The 24332-nt window shown below is 29.6% G+C and overlaps 2 protein-coding genes across 3 annotated transcripts; one reads left to right on the top strand and one right to left on the bottom strand.

Annotated features, from left to right (window-relative positions):
* Window positions 1-6939: 6939 nt before the first annotated feature.
* Window positions 6940-9850, top strand: LOC8276092 (uncharacterized protein At3g17950). Of its 2 annotated transcripts, none has more exons than XM_048378755.1 (3): window positions 6940-7167; window positions 7715-7867; window positions 9104-9850. In XM_048378755.1, exons 1-3 carry the CDS (start codon window positions 7141-7143, stop codon window positions 9602-9604), a joined length of 681 nt encoding a protein of 226 aa, XP_048234712.1. In that variant the 5' UTR covers window positions 6940-7140; the 3' UTR covers window positions 9605-9850. The 2 variants fall into 2 exon arrangements, with proteins under 2 accessions (XP_048234712.1, XP_048234713.1); XM_048378756.1 differs by lacking the exon at window positions 6940-7167 and adding an exon at window positions 7174-7396.
* A 6577-nt stretch (window positions 9851-16427) lies between these two features.
* LOC8276090 (putative E3 ubiquitin-protein ligase XBAT31) lies at window positions 16428-19724 on the bottom strand. Its single transcript, XM_048378305.1, has 8 exons — window positions 19395-19724; window positions 19164-19223; window positions 19005-19076; window positions 18797-18918; window positions 18559-18699; window positions 18368-18475; window positions 17670-17928; window positions 16428-17252 (listed from the first exon to the last, which is right to left on the bottom strand). Exons 1-8 carry the CDS (start codon window positions 19575-19577, stop codon window positions 16854-16856), a joined length of 1344 nt encoding a protein of 447 aa, XP_048234262.1. The 5' UTR covers window positions 19578-19724; the 3' UTR covers window positions 16428-16853.
* Between the last annotated feature and the right edge of the window lie 4608 nt (window positions 19725-24332).

The raw sequence follows: 24332 nt of genomic DNA, 5'->3' as shown, positions 1-24332 counted from the left end.
GGATTAAGAGAGCCGAATGGCTACTAGATTTCTTATTTGGATACTTAAGTGACCGGTGGAGGTAAGGTCCTGGTCGAGCATTGCTTTAGGCCAGTCTTATTGGATTAAGAGAGCCGAATGGCTACTAGATTTTGGGGTTTAGGGTTCTACTGAGCCACTAGTCCCGTAAAAGTAAATATATATTTTTATTTATTTATTTATTATGGTATTTGATTATAATGTGATTTGTATTTACGTGCATGGTTTGATATACCGATTTGAATAATCTATATTTTCTGAGAAGAATGCAATAGTCCCCAGATTATTTGATTTTAACTCACTCTCGAGACTGACAGTCTCCATTTATGTTTTTTTTCAGATTCGTGACTGTTAGTTCTCCCGCGACTGTTATTCAGTAACCCGACTCCTTCATCATCGGGTGATGTATTTGATTTGGTATGTAAATTGGTAAATCTTAGATTTTCCACAGTAGTATAGAAAATGTATCAGTTGTAAATTTTCTGAGCTTCGGGTCTTGCCTAGTTTTTCTGGTAGACCGAAGTAATTTTGTAAAGTGTAACTATTAAGATAAATTGTGGCTTTAATAATATTAATTTGAGATGAGATTTGTTTAAATCGGTGAGTGTCGAACTTACTACGGGTTTCCAGGTGGGGTCGTGACATTTTTCAGGATACCCTACCATTGCCACTCCTATTGTTAGCTATCATTTTGTTAGGCTTGGATCCTTATTTTGTAATCTATGTCAATACAAGAATACAAGTTGAGCATTAAGAATCACTCTTAGTTGCTAATTAGTAATCATGCATTTTCTTTCCCAAATTGCATCTTACAGCTTTGGATTCTTAGGCATAATCTCCGACTTGACAAGCAGTCTGGTCCAGAATAAGGAATTCGAGAGAAAGAAATAATAATGAATATTACTATAGGGGGCATGTATTTGCGTGCATAATAAAAGGTGGTATACTTTATGCATTAATTGGTGATAATTGAAAGCTCAAAAATAGTCACCATTTTAGCCACAATCAAATATGTATTTTGTATTCCCTTAAAAAAATATACATGTATATTGTATAATGTCTGATGTCTAGAATATATTTACTACTTAAAATTAGCAAAATAAAGAATTCCTTATAGAATCAAGGCAATATGATAATCCCCAACTAAGTTGCCACATCAGAAGCCACCTCTTAAAATTATAAATCCTTAACTACAAATGATAAAAACGGATACAAACTTTTGTCATTTATATTTAATAAGAATTTTACTCTTGATTTATGAGGAACCCATTAATTTTATTTAATATTCAGAATTAATTTTACTAATTAGATCGTATCAAACATGATCTTTATAGGTGATAAAGTCCTATACAATTATTCAAGACTCAAATTCAAAATATTAATTAAATTATAAAAAATTCTTACCATCTCAACTATCAGTGATGTTTAAATGGTTATATAATAAAATAACATTTTCTCTTATATAACTCACATATTTTAGCATTTAGTCCTCATTACATTGAAGAATGGTGAGGTTTCATTTTGAATTCTTCTAATTTTTATACCCATTGGAAGTAATTAATCCGTAACTGAATTGATTTGTGGACATGGATGAGAGGAATATTTACAGTGGTGAGGGCTTTAATATAAAGCAGTGAAAAGAAGGCCAACTTTAAAGGGTATTGGGCATCTTCTGATCCTACAAGGAAATGAAATAAAAGATGCAATAAATAAGAGTGATGAAGTTTGTGGGAAGGTGCAGCAGCAGAATTTGTATATACAAAAATGAGGTGAAATAGATAGCCCAGTGGGGATGGAGGAAAATGAGCATGAATTTCTGTGCAGTATTGTCAGTATGGTTTTCTTTCTTTCCTTTGCTCAATCAATTTTAGCCTCAGCAATAGTAGTAGCAAGCAGCAGCTATCTATCTGGCTGTGGTCCTCCTGCTTCAAAACTGCCATATTTTAATGGCTGGCTGATGGACCATTTTTCTAGCACGAGGATAAAAATGAAAATGACAGGAAAAGAAAAATATATGAAGCAAGTAAGATGGCCCAAATGAGTAGGTTCCTGGAAAAAGGGGCCTGAGTGAGCTCTGTTATAGCTTTTGTGTTATTGGGTCTGAAGAAAGAAACTGTATGTATATTTAATGACAGCTAACCAAAATTCGGTTCATGGTATTGTGTATCCTGTCCAGCTGAAAAGTTATGTTTCTTAGACCATCTTGTGTGGAGAGGAAAGGAAGGGAGGGCCGTTCACTTTAAATTTAAATTAGAGAAAATTATATAATATATTGTATCTTTTTTTAAAATATCTTTTATATTGTATGTTTTTATTTTTATTTATACAAATATATTTTTTATAATATATTTTTTATTTTTTATTATTTTTTTCATTCACCGATATCAAAGACTGGATAGCTCAAGTCGGAGATTTTGGAGATCGATCTATTCATTTTGTAGGATATATGACTTATATTTTTTTAAAAAAAATTATCCCATATCTCTAAAATGAAACCTCTACTTTTATTTATAAAGAAGTCATTCCTTTTAAATTTGTAAAGAGCCTTGCGAGGGTATTGGATTCACCTGTGCAAAAATTGGGATTAAAGTTCAACTCAAATATAAATATGTAGAATTTTTTACTCGCGAGCGAAATGGGCCTAGGCCTAATACAATCCAATTTTTAATACCATGTTATTTATTTATATTTACCTTATTTCAAAATATTTATTTTTGATTTAGTAATTTTCAATAATTTAGTCACCTAATCCAACTCAATTTTTAATATTTTTTATTTATTTATATTTATCTTACTTTAAAATATTTATTTTTTACTTAATAATTTTTAATAACTCAGCCACTTTTTTTTTTATTGTAACATTTAATTAGTGGAGAGAATATCTCTTAAACTTTTTTTATGAATGTTGTATTATAACGTTATAAATTGAAAATTATAAATATATCTTTTTACTAAGTATTTCTTGCACTGACCTTTCTATTTCTTTTTCTTCTTCTTTTTCTGCTTTGCTGGGTTAAACAAATTTCTGCTACTACTACTTGTTAAATTCTGGAGGATTACAAAGTAAATCTTTAAGAAAAGTATGATCCTTGCATGTCTCAAGATCCATCAAAACTCATTTCAACCTAACACATTTCCAGTGTCAAATCATTGAGATGACAATTAGGTGCATCGACATCAGTAACCATGTGAAATTCTTGTTGAAAATCAGGCATTTCTGATGATACAAATGGGGGAGGAAGGTTGGAGATGTGAAGAAGAGCCACTGGCATGAGTTTTCGATGAAACGACCGAGAAACGGTAGTGAACAACTATATAGGAGTTGTTGGGAATTGAGAGATTGATACAAGGACCAAAATAGTAATTTGATAACATTTGTCAAATTATTGTTAAGCCTTTCTAGATATAATTTGTTACAGTAAGACACTCAAATACATTTTTTAAAACCTAATTAAAGGATAAAATTATTATTTTTTTCATAAAATTCATATACCCATCCGAAAAATAAACTTTTAATATATGATTCTCGCTTTTAAACATATTTATTTTATGAAAAATATATTTTCATTTTTTTCTTAAATTCAATATAATAACACTTATTAATTAAATCATATTAAAATAAACATCAAAATAATGTAAAACAAATACAATAAATTAAGTTTATGAAAATAAAATAACGTATCAAAATATATTAAAATTATAAATCAATTTTTAACACAAATAAATATTTAATTAGTTCCAAATACTAGCTATAGACTATATATATACTAAATATATACCTAATGCGTATTTAATATATAATAAATATAGAGTCACACAGTTTTGAAATAAATATCAAAAAATAGTTTCAAATATTATATCTACTAAATATATACCTTTTAGATGTCAAACACATATTAAAATATATGAAATGAAAAATTAATTTAGATACTAATTGTGAATATTAAATTGATATTCTAAATATTACATTCCTGAATTACATAAATATTATAAAAATATATATTAAATCACTAATAACATATACCATTTTATAAAAGAAATATATCTAATATATCAATATTATTTCTAAAATAATTTTTTAAGTTATAATATTTTAAGTGTCTTTTTTGGACATTTATAAAAAGATCCATGTATTTTAAGCATAGAGGTTCAGGATTTCAATTCCCCGATAGCAGAGTAATACCCCAATCCAGTCCATTTGACGCAAATCAATTTTGGTTACCACTGGTCAAACCTCCCACTTCTCTCTTCCTCTTATTAGAGCCAATGGGCAATGAGATATGCAACACGTGTATATCCTGTGTATACTATTATATAGATAAATATAGTAAAATATTTTTTATTTATAATATTTTAAAAATAAGTACAAATTGAATATTTTTAAATATCTAATTTTTAATATTTTTATATTTATTTATATAATAATATAAAAATTATTTTAAAATATTTATCCATTAATTCTAAAACTATATAAATTAACACTATTATATTATGGATATCACTATTTTTAGAAATAAAAAGTATTATATAACTAAAAATTAATTTCTTAATGAATATAATATTAAAAATATAACTTAAAATATTTTCTTATATAATTAAAATCATTATTTAATTAAAAAATTAATTTATTAGTTAATAAATATGAAAAAATAATCAACATATTATTTTTAGAATTTTAATCAGTATTTTAATTTAAAAAATCTATTAACAAATAAATTAATAAAAATTATAAAATATATTCAAATTAAATATACATATCAAAACGAAATCTCTATATATTTAAATATAAATATTATATATTAAAATAATTCTCATATATATATATATATATATATATATTATATAATATTAAATATATATATATATATATATATATATATATATATATATATATTTTAAATATTTATTTTATCTGAAGACTTAGATTTTTCTTTTGCTATTAGATTTAGTAGTTCATTAATCAATTACATGCCTTGACTGAGATTCATCTTTGGCCTCAAAACTCTTTAATGTTAAATATATTTGATTGTGAACAATACTTAATACTCCAGGCATTTCTTATCTATTCTTTTTTTACTGCAAAACCAAGTAAATAATAAGTGACTTCAATTATGTGGATAATTATATGCAATTGGTATATCACCTTTGTTTTTTGGATTAAGTAAAGAAATTGCTGGATTATGGAATCCAAAGGCCTGAAAAAAGTACAAAAAGAGAAACACAATACAGTAAAAGGAACAAGATCCCAACCTAGTGTGCACCAGGGCCAAAGGCCGAACAAGATTACAATTTCAAAAGGTTAAAATGCACGAGCCGGAGATTGATAAAACCCAGAAAACCGGCATCAAGGTTTACGATTAAAACAAAACTAATTAATCCTGCAAATTAATAGATGATTCACACATATTTATTAATTTTAAATAATAAATATATATTAATTATTTAATTCTAAAAATGTACTTAACATTCTTCTATTAATTGTAGTGTATATAGCTCCAGCAGCAAATGAAGCTAGAGACCACCAATTCTTTTCTTCTGAAGCACCATATAGTCCTCAAATCTCAACATCAAAAAGCACAAGGTTTTCATCACTGAAGCACAACCACTAGAGGGAGTCGGAAACAATGGAAATAGCATGACACACCATCAAGAGCCTAAACCACTGTGCATCCCCAACAATATTGGAACTGAGCAAGCAGTAAAATCAATCTAAGAAGGATCAGTTGCAAACCCAAACAAACTCCACAAGCACACTGCGTGCTACATAAATGGTGAACCCATGAATGGATGGGGTGTTGAGTTTTTCCTTTTAGCGTTCTTTTTTCAAATGACTTTACAGGCAGGTAATGATAAAGGATATAATATTATTGAAGATGTGGTGAAAACACCAATTCATTGTGTTCTTACAGGCCCAGATCATGTGGCCCCTGTTACTCAAGGAAGAGATTGGGCTTAGTCACAGCACATGACAAAAAATGACCACTGCAATATGGACCTAAAGAAAATGGCACTTACAACACTCAATGATATCATGACTTTAGCTTATATTATTGCCCTCCACCAGAAACAATACATGAATAAATTGCTTAAAGGTGCTTCCTTTTTTCTTTTTTCTTTTTTCTTGCCATTTATTAGTTCATTGGATCCTTCTCTTCCTTTCACCTCATCATTCAAAGCCATGAAAACTTTTCTGCACCATTATAAGTGTAAACAATTTTTCTTCATTGGTTAGGTTTCTTTTTAACCTCCAGAACTTTTGATGGAAGTTCTTAGAGGGGGATTGCAGGATTTTAGGGTCCCTTCTACACTTTAATAAGAACTTTGACTACTCATTAATGTCTCTTTCAACTCATATCTTAAAACTCGCAACCCCACATTAAATAATTATATAGAGGAAAAGAAAGAGTAAATAGATATACAATAAGTGTACATAAACATATGTAGATCGATTATAAATTTATTTAAATGTTAATAATTACTATATAACATATTTATCTATTATTGATTTTTCACTCCAATTAATATTTTTATATGAAATTATAAACTCGGAATATATTTCTCATATTCCATAATTCAGTCAGATAGATACTTTCAGCCTTTTTTTTTTAATTTTATCCTTTTTCTTTTCATTAAGAAACTAAAAAGAATCAAAAGCTTTAGATTATACAACATATCATAGTCTCTTTTATACAAATTTTTACAAATAATACTGATGAAGAAATTTAAAAAATTGTATACCTTTACACTTATAAAAAGGTATGATGTGCAAAAGAAATTTTAAAAAAGAAACAGTAAAAAGTGAAAATGAAGCCGTTAAAATGATTTTGACTATTTCAGGTGTCAATTTTAGTCCACAATTTATGATCCTTTGGATGCTATGTTTGGTTCACTATTAAATAAATATGATTGACAGGGTTTTAGCGTTACAGGCACAGAGATGATTATGTTTCCACTAGCAAGTCAAAAAGAAATTTAAGTAAAGCAAAGAAAGAAGGAAATGGTCACAAATGATAAGTCTTTTCTCTTTTTGACCAGTTTCTGCTTGTTTGTTTTTTTTTTCTTTTAACATCCACCATCACATGTAATGCAAGCATTTTTTGTTGTTAGGCTACAGTACAATTGATGGAAGTGAAGCACACATATATAGAGGTTTTTTTTACCCTTCTAATTTCTCTCAATCTCTACCTAAACAAACAGCACTTTGTCTTATAGAGTAGAAAACCACCAAAGAAAAATTGACACTTCTTCTGGGTCCTGAACTGACCTCATTTTTGTGACTTCTTCCTCCTCCTCTGCTAGTAAAGATCAATCTTAGATTAAAAGAAAGCATATTACATGCATTTCAAGTACTACACTTGTTAGATATATGTCTCAACAGGTCTTTCTTTTGTCTTTCTTGCATTATCTCTCATGGCTTGTCTCTTAGATTTTTTTCTTTTTTTGTTTTGTTTTTTTTTTTTTTCCTTTTCTTGCTGCTCTGAGTTTCTGAATATAGTGGATGTGTGTTCTTTTGCTATAATTTCTCTGACCAAAGATGGGTCTAGCTTTTCTTTGTCACATTCCTCTTGTTTCTGGTTATATAGTACATGCAATTATCTTTCATTTTTTTGGTTTTTTTTTTTTTTTTTTTTCGTTTTTCTGTTTATGATGTTGAAGGGGGTTTTTAATGATATACTGACTGTGATCGGATATTTAGGAAGAAGGTTGGCCTCTGGGTTTGCAGCCCCTGAATATGAGAGTTGGGTTACCTAGAAATGGTGATTTTTCTGGATCAGTATCATTCAACACTTTACTCACTGGTTCTCCTACTTCCTCAACAGATTCCTCTTCATCAGATTTAGACACTGAGGTCAGTAAAATATGGCAGAAACTTTGATGTAAAAGAAATAAGCATATATGTGTATATATAAATATATATATAACCTTCAACATTAATCTTTAGGTGGGTTCACTTTAGGATTTTCAGTTTCCAAGAAGACATATGACATGATTCTACTGTACCTTGTTTTGTTTTGTTTTGATTTGTTTTGTTCTTTCCTAAATATGCTTTAGTTATTCTCAGATCTAATTGGAGGTCAAATGTGATTTACTTGTTTACCTTCCTTGTCAGTGGATTATAATGCAATATTGGAAACCCATTTCCCTTCATATTCCAAGGAGTATAATATCCTTGACATCAATTATCTTTTTCTTTTGTTTGCTAATGCACTTATAATCAGTCTTTTTTGGATTATCAAATTATTTGATGTCTATTATACTCTAATAGTCAATTCAGTGCACAAGCTCTTTATAATTGCTAAACTGTGGCTTAGCTGGTGTCTGATGAAGGGTACATTTTGAGCAAAAATCAACTGTCCCTGATTTTTTTTTCAATTCCTAAATAGCATCATTATGTAGTTATCCATTGGTATTTGAAGTATTTGAACATGTGGTCTGAATAATGCATGTGGGCCTAAGCAACTATTCGAACTTTTAATGGTTCTGATGTTTTTAGCGTATTAGTCACTCATTCTTACAAAATATGAAGTGTTTGCTGTCCAATACTCTGATCAGCCTCGTGCACCAGAGATGCCTTGCAACAGTTTTCAAGTTTTCTTGATAATAAATATGAAGCATAGTAGGTCCTAAAGGTACATTATTTATTTGGAGCATTTTACATAACCAAATAAACTATTGGGAAGAGAGTACTGATATATCTACGGACCCGGGCTTTTCCCAGTCGTTCAATGGCCCCCTCGCTTACTTCTTCTGAATTCCAAATAGTATCCGACATCCTTTGTTTTCGATCATCTAATAAATCCGTTAATGAAAGTAGATAATGTTTCCATTCACTGCAAAAACTTCCATGATCCCTTCTTGAACCAAACATGAATCTTAACATAACCAATTATGCTCTATTTAAGTTAGACATGAGCAGTGATTCTATGTTTCAGTAGAGAAACATGAATTTAACCATGCTCATTCCAAGCTTCAGGGAGCATTGGCTTAACTTGGATATCTAAGCAGATGAATTGAATGTTTTCTCAATCTAGACTCATTTGGCTAATGTCTCTCATTTTCTCTATTATGAATTGGATGATTTCAGTCTACAGGATCTTTCTTCCATGACAAGAGCATTACACTTGGAAGCCTCATCGGTGGTTCCAACATATTAGAACTTTCCAGGAAATCATCGAGGGTAAGGAAAGTAGAAGTATTACGAGATAAGAAGAGCAACAAAAAACCCAGAACATGGCTTTTCTCTTTATGTTCAAGAGACACAACTGATGCTCGAAGTATAGTAGAGAGCAGTAATATTAATAACCCACCATCTCTCGGCCACTTTCTTGCTGTGGAGAGAAAAGCAGCTAATGGAAATAGAAGAAATCAAAGCCCTACTGCTGCTACTTATGGACCTGAGGAATTTTGCTTTGCTCACTCTATAGCAGAACCTAATTCATTATTTATTAATGGGCATGTTGCTCCTCCTAGAGTGACTCCATGGCATGAGGAAGATGATCAAACAAGAAGAACTGGAGGGTTGGAACATGGCAGTGGAAATGGAGTTCCCCTCCTGTTTTCTTGCATGTGTGGACAGCCTTCTTGATGATTATATTTCTTTGTTCTCTTTTCAATTCATTTGTGTTGTTTTATTGATGATGATTTAATTTCATGTTCCTCAGATAAGAAATTCAGAAATAAACTTTCAATTTTGATGTGTTTTTAGGAGAAAAGCAATCTGTTTTACATCAATGGCCTGTCATATGGTCCTGCATTAGTGCAGAGGTATTCTTTTGTGTAGTTAGTTTTGAGATTTGATTAGTATGATTTCCATATGTGATTAAGATTTCAATGGCAGTTTGTGCACAGAGAAATATAGTCTTACTTATTAGCTATATTCATTATTCTTTTAGATTTCAAAGGATTATTGTTATTATTTTTATTTTTGGCCCAAATAAATAAAGCATAAGCACAATATATCACAAGTATTTTTTGGCTCCTCATGCTGTAAACTCAAGGCATGTGAATATCCTCAAGCTAAGACCACAAAGAGGCACCTCGCCATGGGGGGTCTTTCTGTTCTTTTGGATTTCGATAGCCGAGTTAGCCCTTTTGGACAATACCAGAAACAGATCGTAGCAACTATTAGTTCATTACCATTGGATCGAGGAGAAGAGATGGGAAGAGTTTAGAAGGCCATGAGAGAATAAGAAATTGATTAATGGAAACTTGCTTATCTTTATTCAGAATGACTTCTCCTTATATAGAGAGGAGAGTCTCAACAAGAGGACAAAAAGAGGCTAAGTGGGAATCCCACTCATCCTCCATTTACAAGACAATAAGGACGACTCATCTTTCACTCACATGTCTAGTAGGACAATATACAATAATTCACTCCACTCACATACCTAATAGGACAACATACAATAATACACTCATATGCCTAATAATACACTCCACTTACAAGACAATAAGGACAACTCATCTTTCACTCACATGTCTAGTAGGACAATATACAATAATTCACTCCACTCACATACCTAATAGGACAACATACAATAATACACTCAAAGTAATAGGAGTGGCCGACAGCTTCACATGCTTAGAAAATATCGTCATATTGATCATCATCCATTGGCTGGGAGTCTTGCATGAGAGCTTCTTGCTGTGCCCTGGTTAAGGTAGGATCATCCAGTGGGGTCGGAAGGTTAGAGAAACAGAAATGTTCAATGGATTGTCCAGTTGATTGATGTCTATTGAATGTGCATACTAATGGTGTTGAGACATTAGTCATCTTTGATTCATTTCTGTATTGCAGGGCCTGTTTTAGGTCTTCTGTGATTGCTGGCGAAGCAAGATGTAGAGGACTATTAAGTGTTCTCCAATGGGGTCGGAAGGTTAAGGTAGGATCATCCAGTGGGGTCGGAAGGATACTAATGGTGTTGAGACATTAGTCATCTTTGATTCATTTCTGTATTGCAGGGCCTGTTTTAGGTCTTCTGTGATTGCTGGCGAAGCAAGATGTAGAGGACTATTAAGTGTTCTCCAATGGTAACAGATATTCTGGGTTGCATATGTGTTTTTTGTCAGTCGGAGATAGGGCCTGTGTAATATGAAAATAGCATGGTATTCTGAAACTTTGGAAATGTTGTCTGAGAATAACCGATGCTCATGGATAAGTTTAAGGAGATCCCCTGTCCATTGATATAGAGTTTTAAACCAGGTAAGGAATTTCCATGGATATGACCCCGAGTTTGCTTCATTGTTGAAGAAGTGTAAAAGATTCATAATGGGCACTTCTATAGCATGATGACAGACTGTAGATAGGCACCATAGGAACCATAACTCACTTTCATGCTTTGGATGTTCAGGAGATAAGTGATAAATCAGACACCAAGGGTAGTCTGGAAAGAAGAAGTTGGGTTGTATTGGGAGTGAGAAGGTTTGTTGAAAAGTTGCCAAATAATGAAACATCATATTCCGGGCAAAGTCAGTGACTTGTTTGGTTGTGAGGTTGTTGGGAAGATCTGGTGGTGAAGGAGGTTGCAGGTTGGTTCTGGAAGATGAAGAAGCCATAAAGATTATGGGAAGATTTATCGTAGAGGTGAGAAGGACTATAGGCTGATTCTGAGGTTTGGAAAGTCTGGATAAGAAATCCGGGATTAGGTTTCTTATCCCTTTTATTTGCTCAACTGAATAATATTAATTATATTTACAAAGAAAAATAATTATATTAAAGCGATAATCCAAACGCTTTTTCCGTCTCAAAAAGATAATTTACTTTTAATATACATGCAGATTAAAAATATAAACTTTTTAGTTAACTATTTTTCTAGAATACTCTTTTTAAATATTTTTTTATATAAAAAACTACAATTTTAAAGTATAAAATATAAAAATTAATAATATACGATAATATTTATATTAATTAATGGATTTTTATTAAGGATTATTTACTAAACTAATAATTAAAAGAATAAACTATAATTTTAGACGAATTAGAAAAAAGTTTGGGACGGATACAATTAATTTTTTCTGTGTAAGTTTAATCTACACATCTGAATAATATTAAAGATATTTATAAAGTAAAATAATTATATCAGACCGATAATTCAAATAATATGTATCAATATTGTTAGGCTGAAATTAAAAGCAATTTCCCTAAATAAGTAAAGGAAGGGGCTAGGTCTTTTATTTTTTATTTTTTATTTTTTTAAAGGAAAGGAAGGAAGTAGGTTAATTATCAATATGGATGGCTTAAAATAATGAACAAGAAAATGTCAATGTTAGGTTCAGAGTTGAACCAAGACCCCAAGAGGAATCACTATCTATACAAAATTAATTTTTTATTTTTTATTTAACCCATTAGACGGTATTTGAGAATAATAAAGAAGAAATTGCTTTTTGCTTTTGGGTATTTGCATTGCAGGTGTATGTCTCTCCACTTGTCGTTCAATAATAGATAAGACACGCCCTATTTTTATGGGGTTTTTAATCCTTTTTATAAATTAATATAAAATAATTATAAAAATATCAATAAAAATTATTGATAATAAAAATATGATTTTACTTATAGAAAATATTCTAAAATAAAATTTTATTTATAAAATTACCTAATTTGATTTTTCAGATGAAAATATATATGTTGAATATATTTTGAAAAAAAAGTAAATATGTTCATCGGATAATAAATCTAAAACATATTAATTTTTATAAAATATTATTATATTTTTTGATTTTATGATATTAATAATGAATAAATAAATAATTAAATCTAAAAACTATTTTTCTAATTTGAAAATTTAGAGTTGTGTTGAGAATATTATATTTGAAAAATAAGATAAATTGGTACAAGGTAAAAAAAATATATGTTTAGTATATATTAAAAAAAATATATTTAGTATACTTTTGATATAAATAAAATAAAAAATATATTAATTTTTTATTATATTTATGTTTAAATACTAATAATACGAAATATCAATTTGTTTCAATATTAAAACTTAAATAAATAATTTATTCAATATTTATAATATTTGTAAATATTTTAAAAAGATTAAGAAGAATGTGAAATATGAATAAAATAAAAGTAAATATATAATTTTTAAAAATATTATACACTACATATACATTAGATATTAGAAATAAAATATAAATTAAAAAAAATAAACCATAAAAGATATACATTTATTAAATAATAACATAACTTAGATATTTAAAATTTTTTAAAATAAACAAAATTTAACTTAATGTTCAACAGTAAAAGATATATATTTACTAAAATATTATATATATTAAATATCTATAAAGTATCTAAAATTAATTTTAAAGGATCGAAAAAAATAAAAAGATGAACAATAGATATTTCTAAAAATAACTTATGGGGTAGCTTTTAAAAAGTAAAAAGATAAAGACATTATTGTAATTATTTTAAAAATATAAATAAATGGCGAAATTTTTTTTATTTCAATATTTATATTTTGTTGTTCTAATTTTAACCAGACACAAAATAAATAGATTAATCTCTAAAAATAAATACTAATAATTATCAGATTAATCTTTAAACTCTTTATTTGCATAGAAAATAAATGTGTTTACATTTATAATTACTTTAAATGGAAAATTACTTAAAAGATTTGATATCATGGACATATATATTTTTTACTGCCTTATAATTTTTAAAACAAATTATTGAATTCCAAAAAGAGTGAAAAGACGAATTCAGCCCGTTAAGAATCATGACAATCGAATATTAGGAAGTCAAATAGAAGCTGAAAAATTAAATTTTTGTCACTGTAGAAAATCTTTGAATATTAAATTGACCAAAAGAAATTACGATTCTCAGAGTGCTAAACTCTTAAAACCGTAGTATATTAATTAATATTATTTATTTATTGAAGGTTCAATACCTTAGTTGCAGTGCTTATTTATCTGAAATATTCATTTTTATAAAATTAGTTTGTATAAAATTAACATTGTAATACACCTATCAACAATAAACTAAAATGCCAACTTTTATTGCCATGCTATATAACATAATCTTTTATATATTTCTTAGATAAGCAATAAATTAATATTTATATATATATATATATCGATTTAGCAGTAACAACGGATGAATTTAATAAATTTAAATATATATTTATAAATGGAGCATTTAAATATCATAAAACAGATACACTATGGTTACAAAATTACAAGTCAAGAATCAAACTGCATGTGTCACAAAATTAAGTTTTCTTTTTTCTTTTTGAATTTTAAAAAATTTAGTCATGTATTATTTGGAAAATGACAGTCTTAAAATTTGGTTTTTCATAGACGACCAGGTGTACCCAAGAAAAATCATTCTATTTAATGATTATTTAAACCTGTAAATGGGTTATAGCTAATCAAGCCAACTGGTCTTATCCTTATTGGGACCTTAGATTTTTTATTTTATCTTATTTTTTTTCTTATAAATATCTAATTTGGAGATATTTCTACTCGTGAGCTATGAAATCAACACCAACAGTTATTAAATTAACAGAATTTTCAACTGTATTTGGCGGCTTCTTTTGCCATGACACGTTTTTGGATTCATGTGAAACTTTCCTATTCATTTGATTGGATTCAGGTTGGACATTTTCCATCAAAATTAGTTCTTTATTTTCTGAATTTTATTAATCGAGAATTATCCCTTGAAAATGTCCCTACTTCTGTAGATATTTTGCTTTTCCTTCTTAGCCTTAGGTCATTAGAATATCATATTATTAGATTAGTCTAAAGCTAAATAGTTCCAAGAAGAAAGAAAAAAAAAAAAAAACATACTAGTGATAGTTTTTTGACTCAGTGATAGCAATTGCTTGGTTAAAATTAAAAAAACAAAAAGCATATAATAAAATATAAAAGATGTTTCTCCTGGTTGGTGTGAAAAGTAGAAAGGAAAAAAACGGCATATTTGTAAAGAAAAAAATTTAAAAAGAAGTACATAATTTTAATAAAAATTAGTGGTAATTTTTGACCGATTTATACCTAATTTTCATGCTTCAACAAAATTAGTAATTATTAATTTAACAATATATGAACATATGTCATAATAGAAAATTAACCAATTTTTTTAGTTTTTAGTTTTCGATTCTCAATTGGAACATTTCTCGTACCATTAAACTAGCAATCTATTAAATATAAAACTTATCATTTCTGTAAAAGAATATTTATCTTAGATTTTAGAAGATATAAAAGAATTTACAATGTAGAAAAAGGGTTACATTTTTATATTAGTGTACTACTAAGGACAAAATCATCTAATATCAAAGAATAAAACTCTTTTTTTTTTTTACAGCGAATGTAAGTAGTTGACTGAGTTACAGTGTTAGACACTCTTGTGAATAAAGAAAATCTCTTTTATATATTTTTTTCATTTTAACACCTACAATTCACCATTGTAATAGTATTATATTAATACATTGACAAGTTTATTCCATGAAACTTTGTGAAAAATATACTAAGATGAACAAGAAATATTATTTTTACTATGTAAGATTTCTTTAAGAATATAATTTTTTAATATTGTCTAGAATTTACAGCATTTCTTTTGTTAATTCTTAATTATTTTTTGATTATTTTATTAAGCAATAAATAAGAAATCCAAAAATTAATGGAAACTGTAAATTTGAAAAGAAAAAGTAAAAAAAAAAAAAGTATTTTTAATATTTTTCCTTTATTCTATTTCTAGACCCATATTAAATATCATTCTTCAATGCACATCCAATAATTTGTGTGATTCATAATGGAACAACATGTTTGGGACCCAAGAAAGGGAAAAAGGAAAAAAACAAAAACAAGAAAAGAGAAAAAGAGAGAGAGTGAGTTTATGGCCACAGAAAAACAGGTCAATAAGGAGTCCACATCAGGGGAAGTAAAAAAAGATAAGAAAAGAGAGCTTTACACACCACATCAAACCCTAATGCAATCCAAAATACAATGCATCCCATCTTTTATCTTCTTCTTCTTTTGTTCTGCTTCTTCACAACAGAACAGTTCACCTTTGGGTACTTTTATACAGAACTCCCATTACCATTATTATCAAATATATAAAGAACAAATGGCCTGCCATTTTCATGGGCCCCTACTCCTTCAAGTGAGCTTTTCCTCTCTTCAACCCTTTTCTTTTTCTCTCTTCTCCTACATGTAGGCCCCATCTCCTTTACACGTGTCATAATCACGTTTCATTGGGTCCTACCTTTTTTTTGTTTGTTTTTTAAAGTTTGCCATGGAACCATGATCACAGATTCACATTGACAACTATCACCACTAGAGGCTTTTTGTTTATTTACTATGCATAAATAGAAAGAAAATAGTACAAATTGGAGACTAGCCATCCATTTCCATATGGAGTTTTAGGTGTTCAAAGCTTTAAACAGTATTTTCTCATCAAGTGGCAGCAGCCATCCAAGAAAATTTGAATAAATTTTTACTTGAGAAGAAAAAGAAAAGAATTTTTTCTCTTTCACCAATTCAGGTATCTAACAAAACTCTTCAGAATAAAAAACCAATGCTACTTCAATCTCAAGTAAACAAAAAAGATTACAACAGTATGACCCACAGCAGCAACCATATTACCAAACTTACCAACCCAAACCTGCAATTTACTTCTTTTGCTTATTTCCCAAATCTACATAGCAAATGGACCTCTAACTTATATATATATAGTTATATATAATATATATAGATATATATATATATATATATACCAGCTGGGTCCAGCACCGACATCGATTCCTTTGATATTTTCTTGTCCTTCTTTAGAGCACAAGTAAAGGAATACTTGCTTGCTACTTGGAATCTTTGATTACCAAAGGCTACAAAGTGTATTATCAAGGCTTATCCACCCATTCATTTTCTGCAGCGATTCTTCCTGAACCGCGTCCACCCATTTTTCCAAAGGAACTTATTGCTGATAACCCCTTGAAGCTGCTACTTCCCTCACTGCTGAAGTTTCGCGACTTCCTGGCCTTTCTCATCTTTGGTGAACCTACATCTCCAATGTCCTGCTCGGCATCATCACAATCCTTGACTTTAGCAACTACCAAGCGAACAATGTTGCTTCGACAGAATGGGCAAACTGGAGGATTTAGGCTTGCAGTTGTTGGGTTGGGTTTATTGTGGCAGCAGAGGGCTAGTGTGCATTGTGCACACATTTGGTGACCACAGTCTTGTACTTCAATTGTGCAAACTTGCTCGAAGCATATGCAGCACAGTTCTGTCTCACTTGCCTGAGTAAAATAATTTATTAACAAATACATCAGTCCCTTATTTTTCAATCATCTGTAAAATTTCCTCAATAGTTGAGATAATAATAGACAGAATGGCAATTAATTGTAAGATTCAACTCAGGCTCATTGTCGATCCAGATGGAAACAATTATGCACTTTATAACAAAAGATAACTGCTTGTCATGACAATTTAAATTTATGACAAATTAGAGAATAACTCTGTGCTTTTAACCCCACAAAAAGAGCATAATAAAAAATAGGCTATCATAGGATTCTTCCTATGATAGGTCATTTGTTAGAATACTTTTTCATTAGCCAAGGATTGAATGATCACACTCAAAAGATGTCAAAAAAATGGGTGATCTAAGTCGTGTATTTGAAAAACCAAAATAAAGCCCCAAAAGTTTAACTATTCACCTCAGATATATTGTCATCAGCGCCAGAATCAGAATGTGATGGAGATGGAATGGAATAAGCAGTTCCCTTCAAGATATTCTTCTCCCTCTCCCTGTTCGCATCCATCAATGCACATTCCAATAGAGCTTTAGCCTCCTGATTAAGCTCACTGATGAACTTCAAAGGTGATGGCCACACAAGAGGCTCAGCTGAAGAAGGATTTAGTAAGGCCGCACAAGCTCCATGTTTGTGCTTCAAAGCAACTGCATAGGGTATTCTCCTGTCCATGGATGATTTATCAGTACAATGTGTTCATAAGAGAAACTTCAGGATAAATGAAACTAAGGCTTGTTCCTTCTAGTTCAGAAGGAACTAAACATATCGAGAAAGACTTGTTGGCAGTACAGACATTTTAATTTGTCTAGCCACATTGGAGATAAGTTCCTAACATTAAACTTCAAAAATACTTGATCCATTAAAGGACTCATTTACTGCCACTCTTGATGATTGCGGCCTCCTCTGGCTGTTGCCACATTCATGCTAATGGAACATGATACACATTTGACCAAGTCAATCTCCATAAGAGTATGGCTCCATTTCAATCATGGTTAAGAACCAAAAACATATTCCACAATAAAATAGAAAGATGAATAAAACAGAAATGATTTATGTTTCTCTAGCAGATATTATGTAAACATATGAAGAAGTTTGAGCCATACCCAGATGCATCCCTTTGAAGACGATCTGCACCCCATGCCAGCAATTCACGGATGCAATCAAGAGATCCCCCTCTTGCTGCCAAATGAAGAGGAGTACTCCCAGGACAGCTGCAAGCAGCAATATGCATTAATAAAACAAGACAAATCAAATACTTGGTTCATATAATTAATGATATCTATTTAGCCATTACCCATATCCGCCCGTGGAAGCACAAACAAGAGCTCCATTGTCTAACAAAATACGTACACATTCGGGCCGTCTTTGACGGGCTGCTAAATGCAATGGTGCAGCTCCTTTACCATCTCTAATGTTAACAAACCGTGCATATCCCCTACATTCAAAATTCCAAACAAGTCAGTGAAGCAAATCAATTAAACATCAAAAGGACGGAGAATTTTAGTCACTCCTGGGAGAAAGAAGATAGTTACCATGAGACAGCAACATGACTAGATTGAGCAGCAGAGAGAACTGCTCGAAGGCAATCAGAATGGCCATAGTAAGCAGCATAATGTAAGCAAGTTCTTTCATTAAGTGAATCAAACTTCAAAATCTGATCAATCACAAAGATCATATACTCATCAAATTTGAAAGCAAAAATCTACCAAGAAGAAACAGAACTTTCCAATTTTGACGTACATTTGCTCCTGCTTCTATTAGCTTCTTCAGACAGGCGATTTTACCATGCATTGCGGCCAACATAAGTGGAGTCTACACCATCCACAAATCACCAAATCAAAATTAGTATTGAGAAAATGACCAAAGGCAAAGAAAGCTAAACCAGAAGATCAAAACTACCTGCTTGTGGCGATTAACAACATCTGGATCCACAGATCGCTCCAAAAGCATAGACATAATCTACATATCAACCCATAACCATAAAAGAAAAAAGAAATCCATTAGCATTTATCAAAAACACAAGCAGGAATCAGAAGCTTAGAACCTTTTCTCTAAAAATTAACCAAGACAAACTAAACACCAAGTGTACAACAAAAACAATAAAATTCCACAAAAGCCTGAGAAACTCACCTCGATCCGGCCATTGGCAGCAGCAATATGAAGTGGAGATTGACGATCATAAGCAGTGGTTTGATAAACGAGAGATGGGTCTCTCTCAATCATTACCTTTACAGTATCAAAATCACCACACTGCACAGCACTAAACAGACCACCATGTTCTTGACTCGACGCACAACTCAGTCCCTGACCCATATTTATGTTCAGTTATAACCCACTCCAATCTCCTGTCACGAGAGACCCACTGCACCACCGTGCTCCGCCACCTTCTTATCACAGAAGTGGTGGCTGGGTTCTCTCTCTCTGAGTTCACCAAATGAGAAAAGTTCCAATCTTTAAGTAGCAAGTCCTTTAAGGGACAGTCTAGAGAGAGAACATTATTTTTTCTAGTGAGAGAAAGTCATTTTTTTATTTTTTTGTTATTGGAGTTTGGAGCTGCCCGAACAGCTGACCGTGTCAGACAGTGAACTTATATACGGGCAGCAGTCAGATATTTGTTCGGGCAGTTTTATAGATTCCATCAAACAGTAACTGCTTACCCTTTAGCATTTTATTGTCCAAACCTTCGATTTAGATCGATCTTAGCCGTTTAAGTTTGCCACGGTCTGTTGTACACCGTTGGATTTAGAAATGGTTGTGAGGTAATTTTTTACTCTATTGAGTGATATTTTATATTTAATTCAGTAATTAAATTTTAATCAAGGATTTCTTAACTGCTATTGCTGTCCGATCGAAATCCTCTGATATCTACGTGGAATATGGCTATCATGTTTTATAATTTTTATTATATATGCTAATTAAATACTTAAAATTTTATTAAGAAATTAATTAAATTTTATATATAATATATAATTATTTATTAAATAGTAAAATTTTAGCTATTAGATTTACATTTAATTTTTAAAATAATATAATATAATATATTATTTTATCTAAAATATAAGAGGACTTCAATTTAATATTGTCACAACAATTAAATGAGTAATATATATTAAAAATTTATTAATTTAAATAAAATATTTTTATTTTTATTTTTATATAGAAGAGATAATACAATAAATTATTTATATATTAGTATAATTAAATAAGTAATTAGCGTCCGGAATATCTAAGTCATTTCCGGTAATTAATTACGCGTTGAGGGTAAATTTGTTTTCCAAGTAATGTTTATGCACCAATAGATGAGCAGTATGGCATTTGTTCGGAAGTTTCTTTTACTAATTTGCCCTTGACTGTTAGTGGATATTATACATGATGGTCTATGTCTGCTTAGACCTTTTACCAAGAAAATGACAGTGACACAGTATCTGAGGTGAAACAGTAAACTGACGACTATGCCCTCGTTGTAATATTATATAAGTAGTAAAAACTTTTATTGGCGCCGAATTTTAAAAGACTTGAGCAATTAAAGGCGAATTTTGTGCAAAAACAATGAGATTGTAGCTCAAATGTTCCATAATTAACTTAGTGATATAACTCAAATTATTATTATTATTATTATTATTATAAGCATAACTCACGAGTAAATCTCTTTTACAAATTTTTTTAGTAATCAGGGAATAAATATATTAAATAAATGAAAACTTATTCTAATTGGTAGTTTTATTTGTGCCAATTAAAAACGTTTTGAATGTGAATTTTTTCTTATCATTAATATTAACAAGAATTTATCATTACATTTGAGATTTTACTCAAGCCGCAAGAGTGTTGCTTTTGAGAATGTAAAATTTTCATTTTAAATTTTGTCATTCATATTGAGAAATTTTTTGCTTTCATATCGAATATAAGGAAATAGTTACTGATGTTGTTTAGTTTCAGACTCTTCCCATAAATGAGCAAAAAATTTATCACTACATCGTGGTTATGTACTCCACCAACAATGGGAAATATCCAATAAATTAAAGAATATCCTTAATGATGTGATTTATTAGCTAGTATGATAATTAAGCTTAGGTATAAAGTATTAATTAGTAACTTTCAGGAAAAAAGAATAGGAGGTAGGCTGCTGAAGACAAGTCCCTCTTTACACCGAAAGTGAAGGCTGTTTTGAGGGGGAAAAAGAAGAAGAAATTGTTCCAGAAAAGGGGGAATTTGTAAAATTTTGAGATTGGTGTTTGAAAATTGAATTGAAAGAGTAAAGGAAATGCATGCAAAAAGCAATATTTATATGTAAACCAAAGAAAAACCATATCCCAGAAAAGCAAAAATTTCCTTTAAAATAACTTATTCCTATAATATGAGCTTGACTTTTCTCTTTTTTAATAAGCATTTGGAACCTACTTTTCCATGCAAATTTTATTTTTTAAACTGCAATTTCCAAGCTAAAAGCAAAGTATAGAATGTTTCAATTCTCCTTTTCATTTCATATCCTTATTTATTCCTCTCAATTACAACGACAAATCATATATTTTATTACGAATCTTTTTCTCTTTTTTTGTTTCTTTAATCTATTATCCTATTGTTAATACAGCAAAATAATATTTGCGTATTTTGCTAAAAGTTGAAAACAAGAAGATTATGGCTTAGGTTATTCTCATGTGCCCAACACAGAATGTCATCTAAGAAAAAATTAGAGTATTCTTTTGCATAATATTTTATATAAATGTTTCTTGCATATCAAATGTATTTAAGCAAATAATCTTATTGCATCAAGTACTACAATCTCTCTAAATTGATATCCTCGTAATTAATAATTTTTATTATTTAATATTCAAAAATTATAAAAACGATGTAATATTTTATTTAAAATGTATACCTCAAAAATTAATAATTTCTTGCATTTAACTTTTAGTAGGTGATATGTATCATATTTACATTTAATGTGTTATTAGAGATGTAAATCAAGCTGACTGACGATAATATACAAACAATAAAACATATGAGACTGAATTAATATATGATAAAAACTTTGTAAATATTTGAAAGTATGTAATGACATTCGTTTTGATATGTAAAAATATTTGATAATGTGAATTCTCTAACAAATACCAATTTTCCTAGAAAAGTTGTGTGCCAAAGCTTAAATGGCAAGAGCAAAGATGAGAAACATAAAATAAGTAATAATTTATGCATTTCTTTGTCATACCCAAAAACGAGTAGAAGGAGACATATGGATAGCAATAAGACAAAAGGGAGTTGTATAGAGTTGAAAAAAATCGATTACTTGTTGCAAATGGGTTTTCGTTTCTTTATTTATTTATTTATTTCCCTCCCTAACTATATAAAATTTAGTTGGATGCACAATGTCAAGTAAATCATAAAAAGGATTATCTGAAAGACAAAAGTAAGGGCAAGTATATTGTATCTTGTCGAGTCTTAATTTTATATTTTTTTCTCAATTTTTAATATTTTAATTCATCCAAATCTTAATAACTGTGATAAAAATTTAAATCTAAGACTTTTCTAACTTTTATAAATAAAAATACTAATTAATTTTTTAATTTTTTTTTTCTACTTTTCGTACTTTTCAGCTGTACTATTTACTTTTTTTTTTTTTAATTTTACATTATATTATAATAGTCCTAAATGTTTACCTTCTAATCAGCATCATTATTGCCATGGTTTGCAATTTTGGTTATATGCATGCAAAGTGCCACTCATCATGCATATATAGAAAATTATTAGAAATAAAAAAGCGAAGATAAAAGAACACCGTGCTTTTAGGAAAGCTTGCCATTTTACTTGAGCATGAAACACAAGAATATGACCTTTGCATTCTTTGAAGCAATGAAAATTAGTAACATTGCAGATCTTACTCAGTAATTAATATACTTAATTAAAGTTGTAAGTTGATAAATAATTATAAAAATTATATAAATACTTAATTACAAATCCTATGTTAGCTCCTCAAGTTAAGCATTGCTTTACTACTTGGGTAACTCAAGTCCATTAATTTTAGGCCACTTCAGTAATATATCACCTCTAAATTTAGTAATTTCTTCTGTGTATTCCTTATTTTTATAACGAAATTATGTATATATGGACAGTATATTTACCTTAATTATTGAGACTTCTATCTTATAATGTATATACATCAGAATTCAAATTTCACTAAGCTCACTAAAGAAGAAACACCATCAAATTAAAATCTCGACAGTCTCTTTAAGTATTTCCAATAAATAAAGAAATTATCAGGTAAATTCCTTGGTACCAATTTTGTCATTTTTATCAAAGTTAAAGGGGGAGAGAAAGCCATGCATGTGACTTGAGCCATCTAAAGTTGGTCGATTGTGCCCTTTACACCCTCTTTGGACTGAAAATCATAAATAAAATAAATGCAGTTGCATATGATATACACTTGCAATTAGGAAACAATATCCTAAACATAAATATTAAAAAAAAAAAAAAAACTATTTATGTAATTTATACTTGTATTAAGATCAAAGATGATGAGAGAACCAAGAACTTCAACAATTAAATAGATTCCATCTATTAATCTTCTATGGTACTTGATAAATTAGAATAATTTTCTCTTTTAAAATTATATTTCTTATCGTATAGACTATGCTTTATTGGCTCTCTCATAAATGAAAAATAGTTTTTGTATAAATTATGAAGTGAAAAATAATATACTCTTCGGATTGAGATATTGTTCTGGTATGGATGGGACCATGTAGAAATGGGACTTGTCGGTGTTAATAATTTATTATTATTATATCTTTTATAAATTTTGGTGCTAATAATTCATTTATTATTTTAATAGGCTAATAATTTATCTATGAACCGCATTATTTTATGGACACTACACATATGTCTGTGGATGTTTCCTTATATCTTATAATAATGCCAATATTATGATATGGTGTGAGAAAGTTTTATGTACATTGGCCATATTAACAAATTGTACAGCTTAAAATATATGCATATATTATAAAGTCATATTTTGCCCTTCTGATAATTAAAAAGTAGAATGAATTATAAGAGATCGAGGTGTAGAATTACTCTATCACA

Source organism: Ricinus communis, chromosome 8 (genome assembly GCF_019578655.1).
Source record: "Ricinus communis isolate WT05 ecotype wild-type chromosome 8, ASM1957865v1, whole genome shotgun sequence".
Taxonomy (NCBI): domain Eukaryota; kingdom Viridiplantae; phylum Streptophyta; class Magnoliopsida; order Malpighiales; family Euphorbiaceae; genus Ricinus; species Ricinus communis.
The sequence above is the reverse complement of the archived record's forward strand: the minus strand, read 5'-3'. Positions and strand labels throughout refer to the sequence as shown.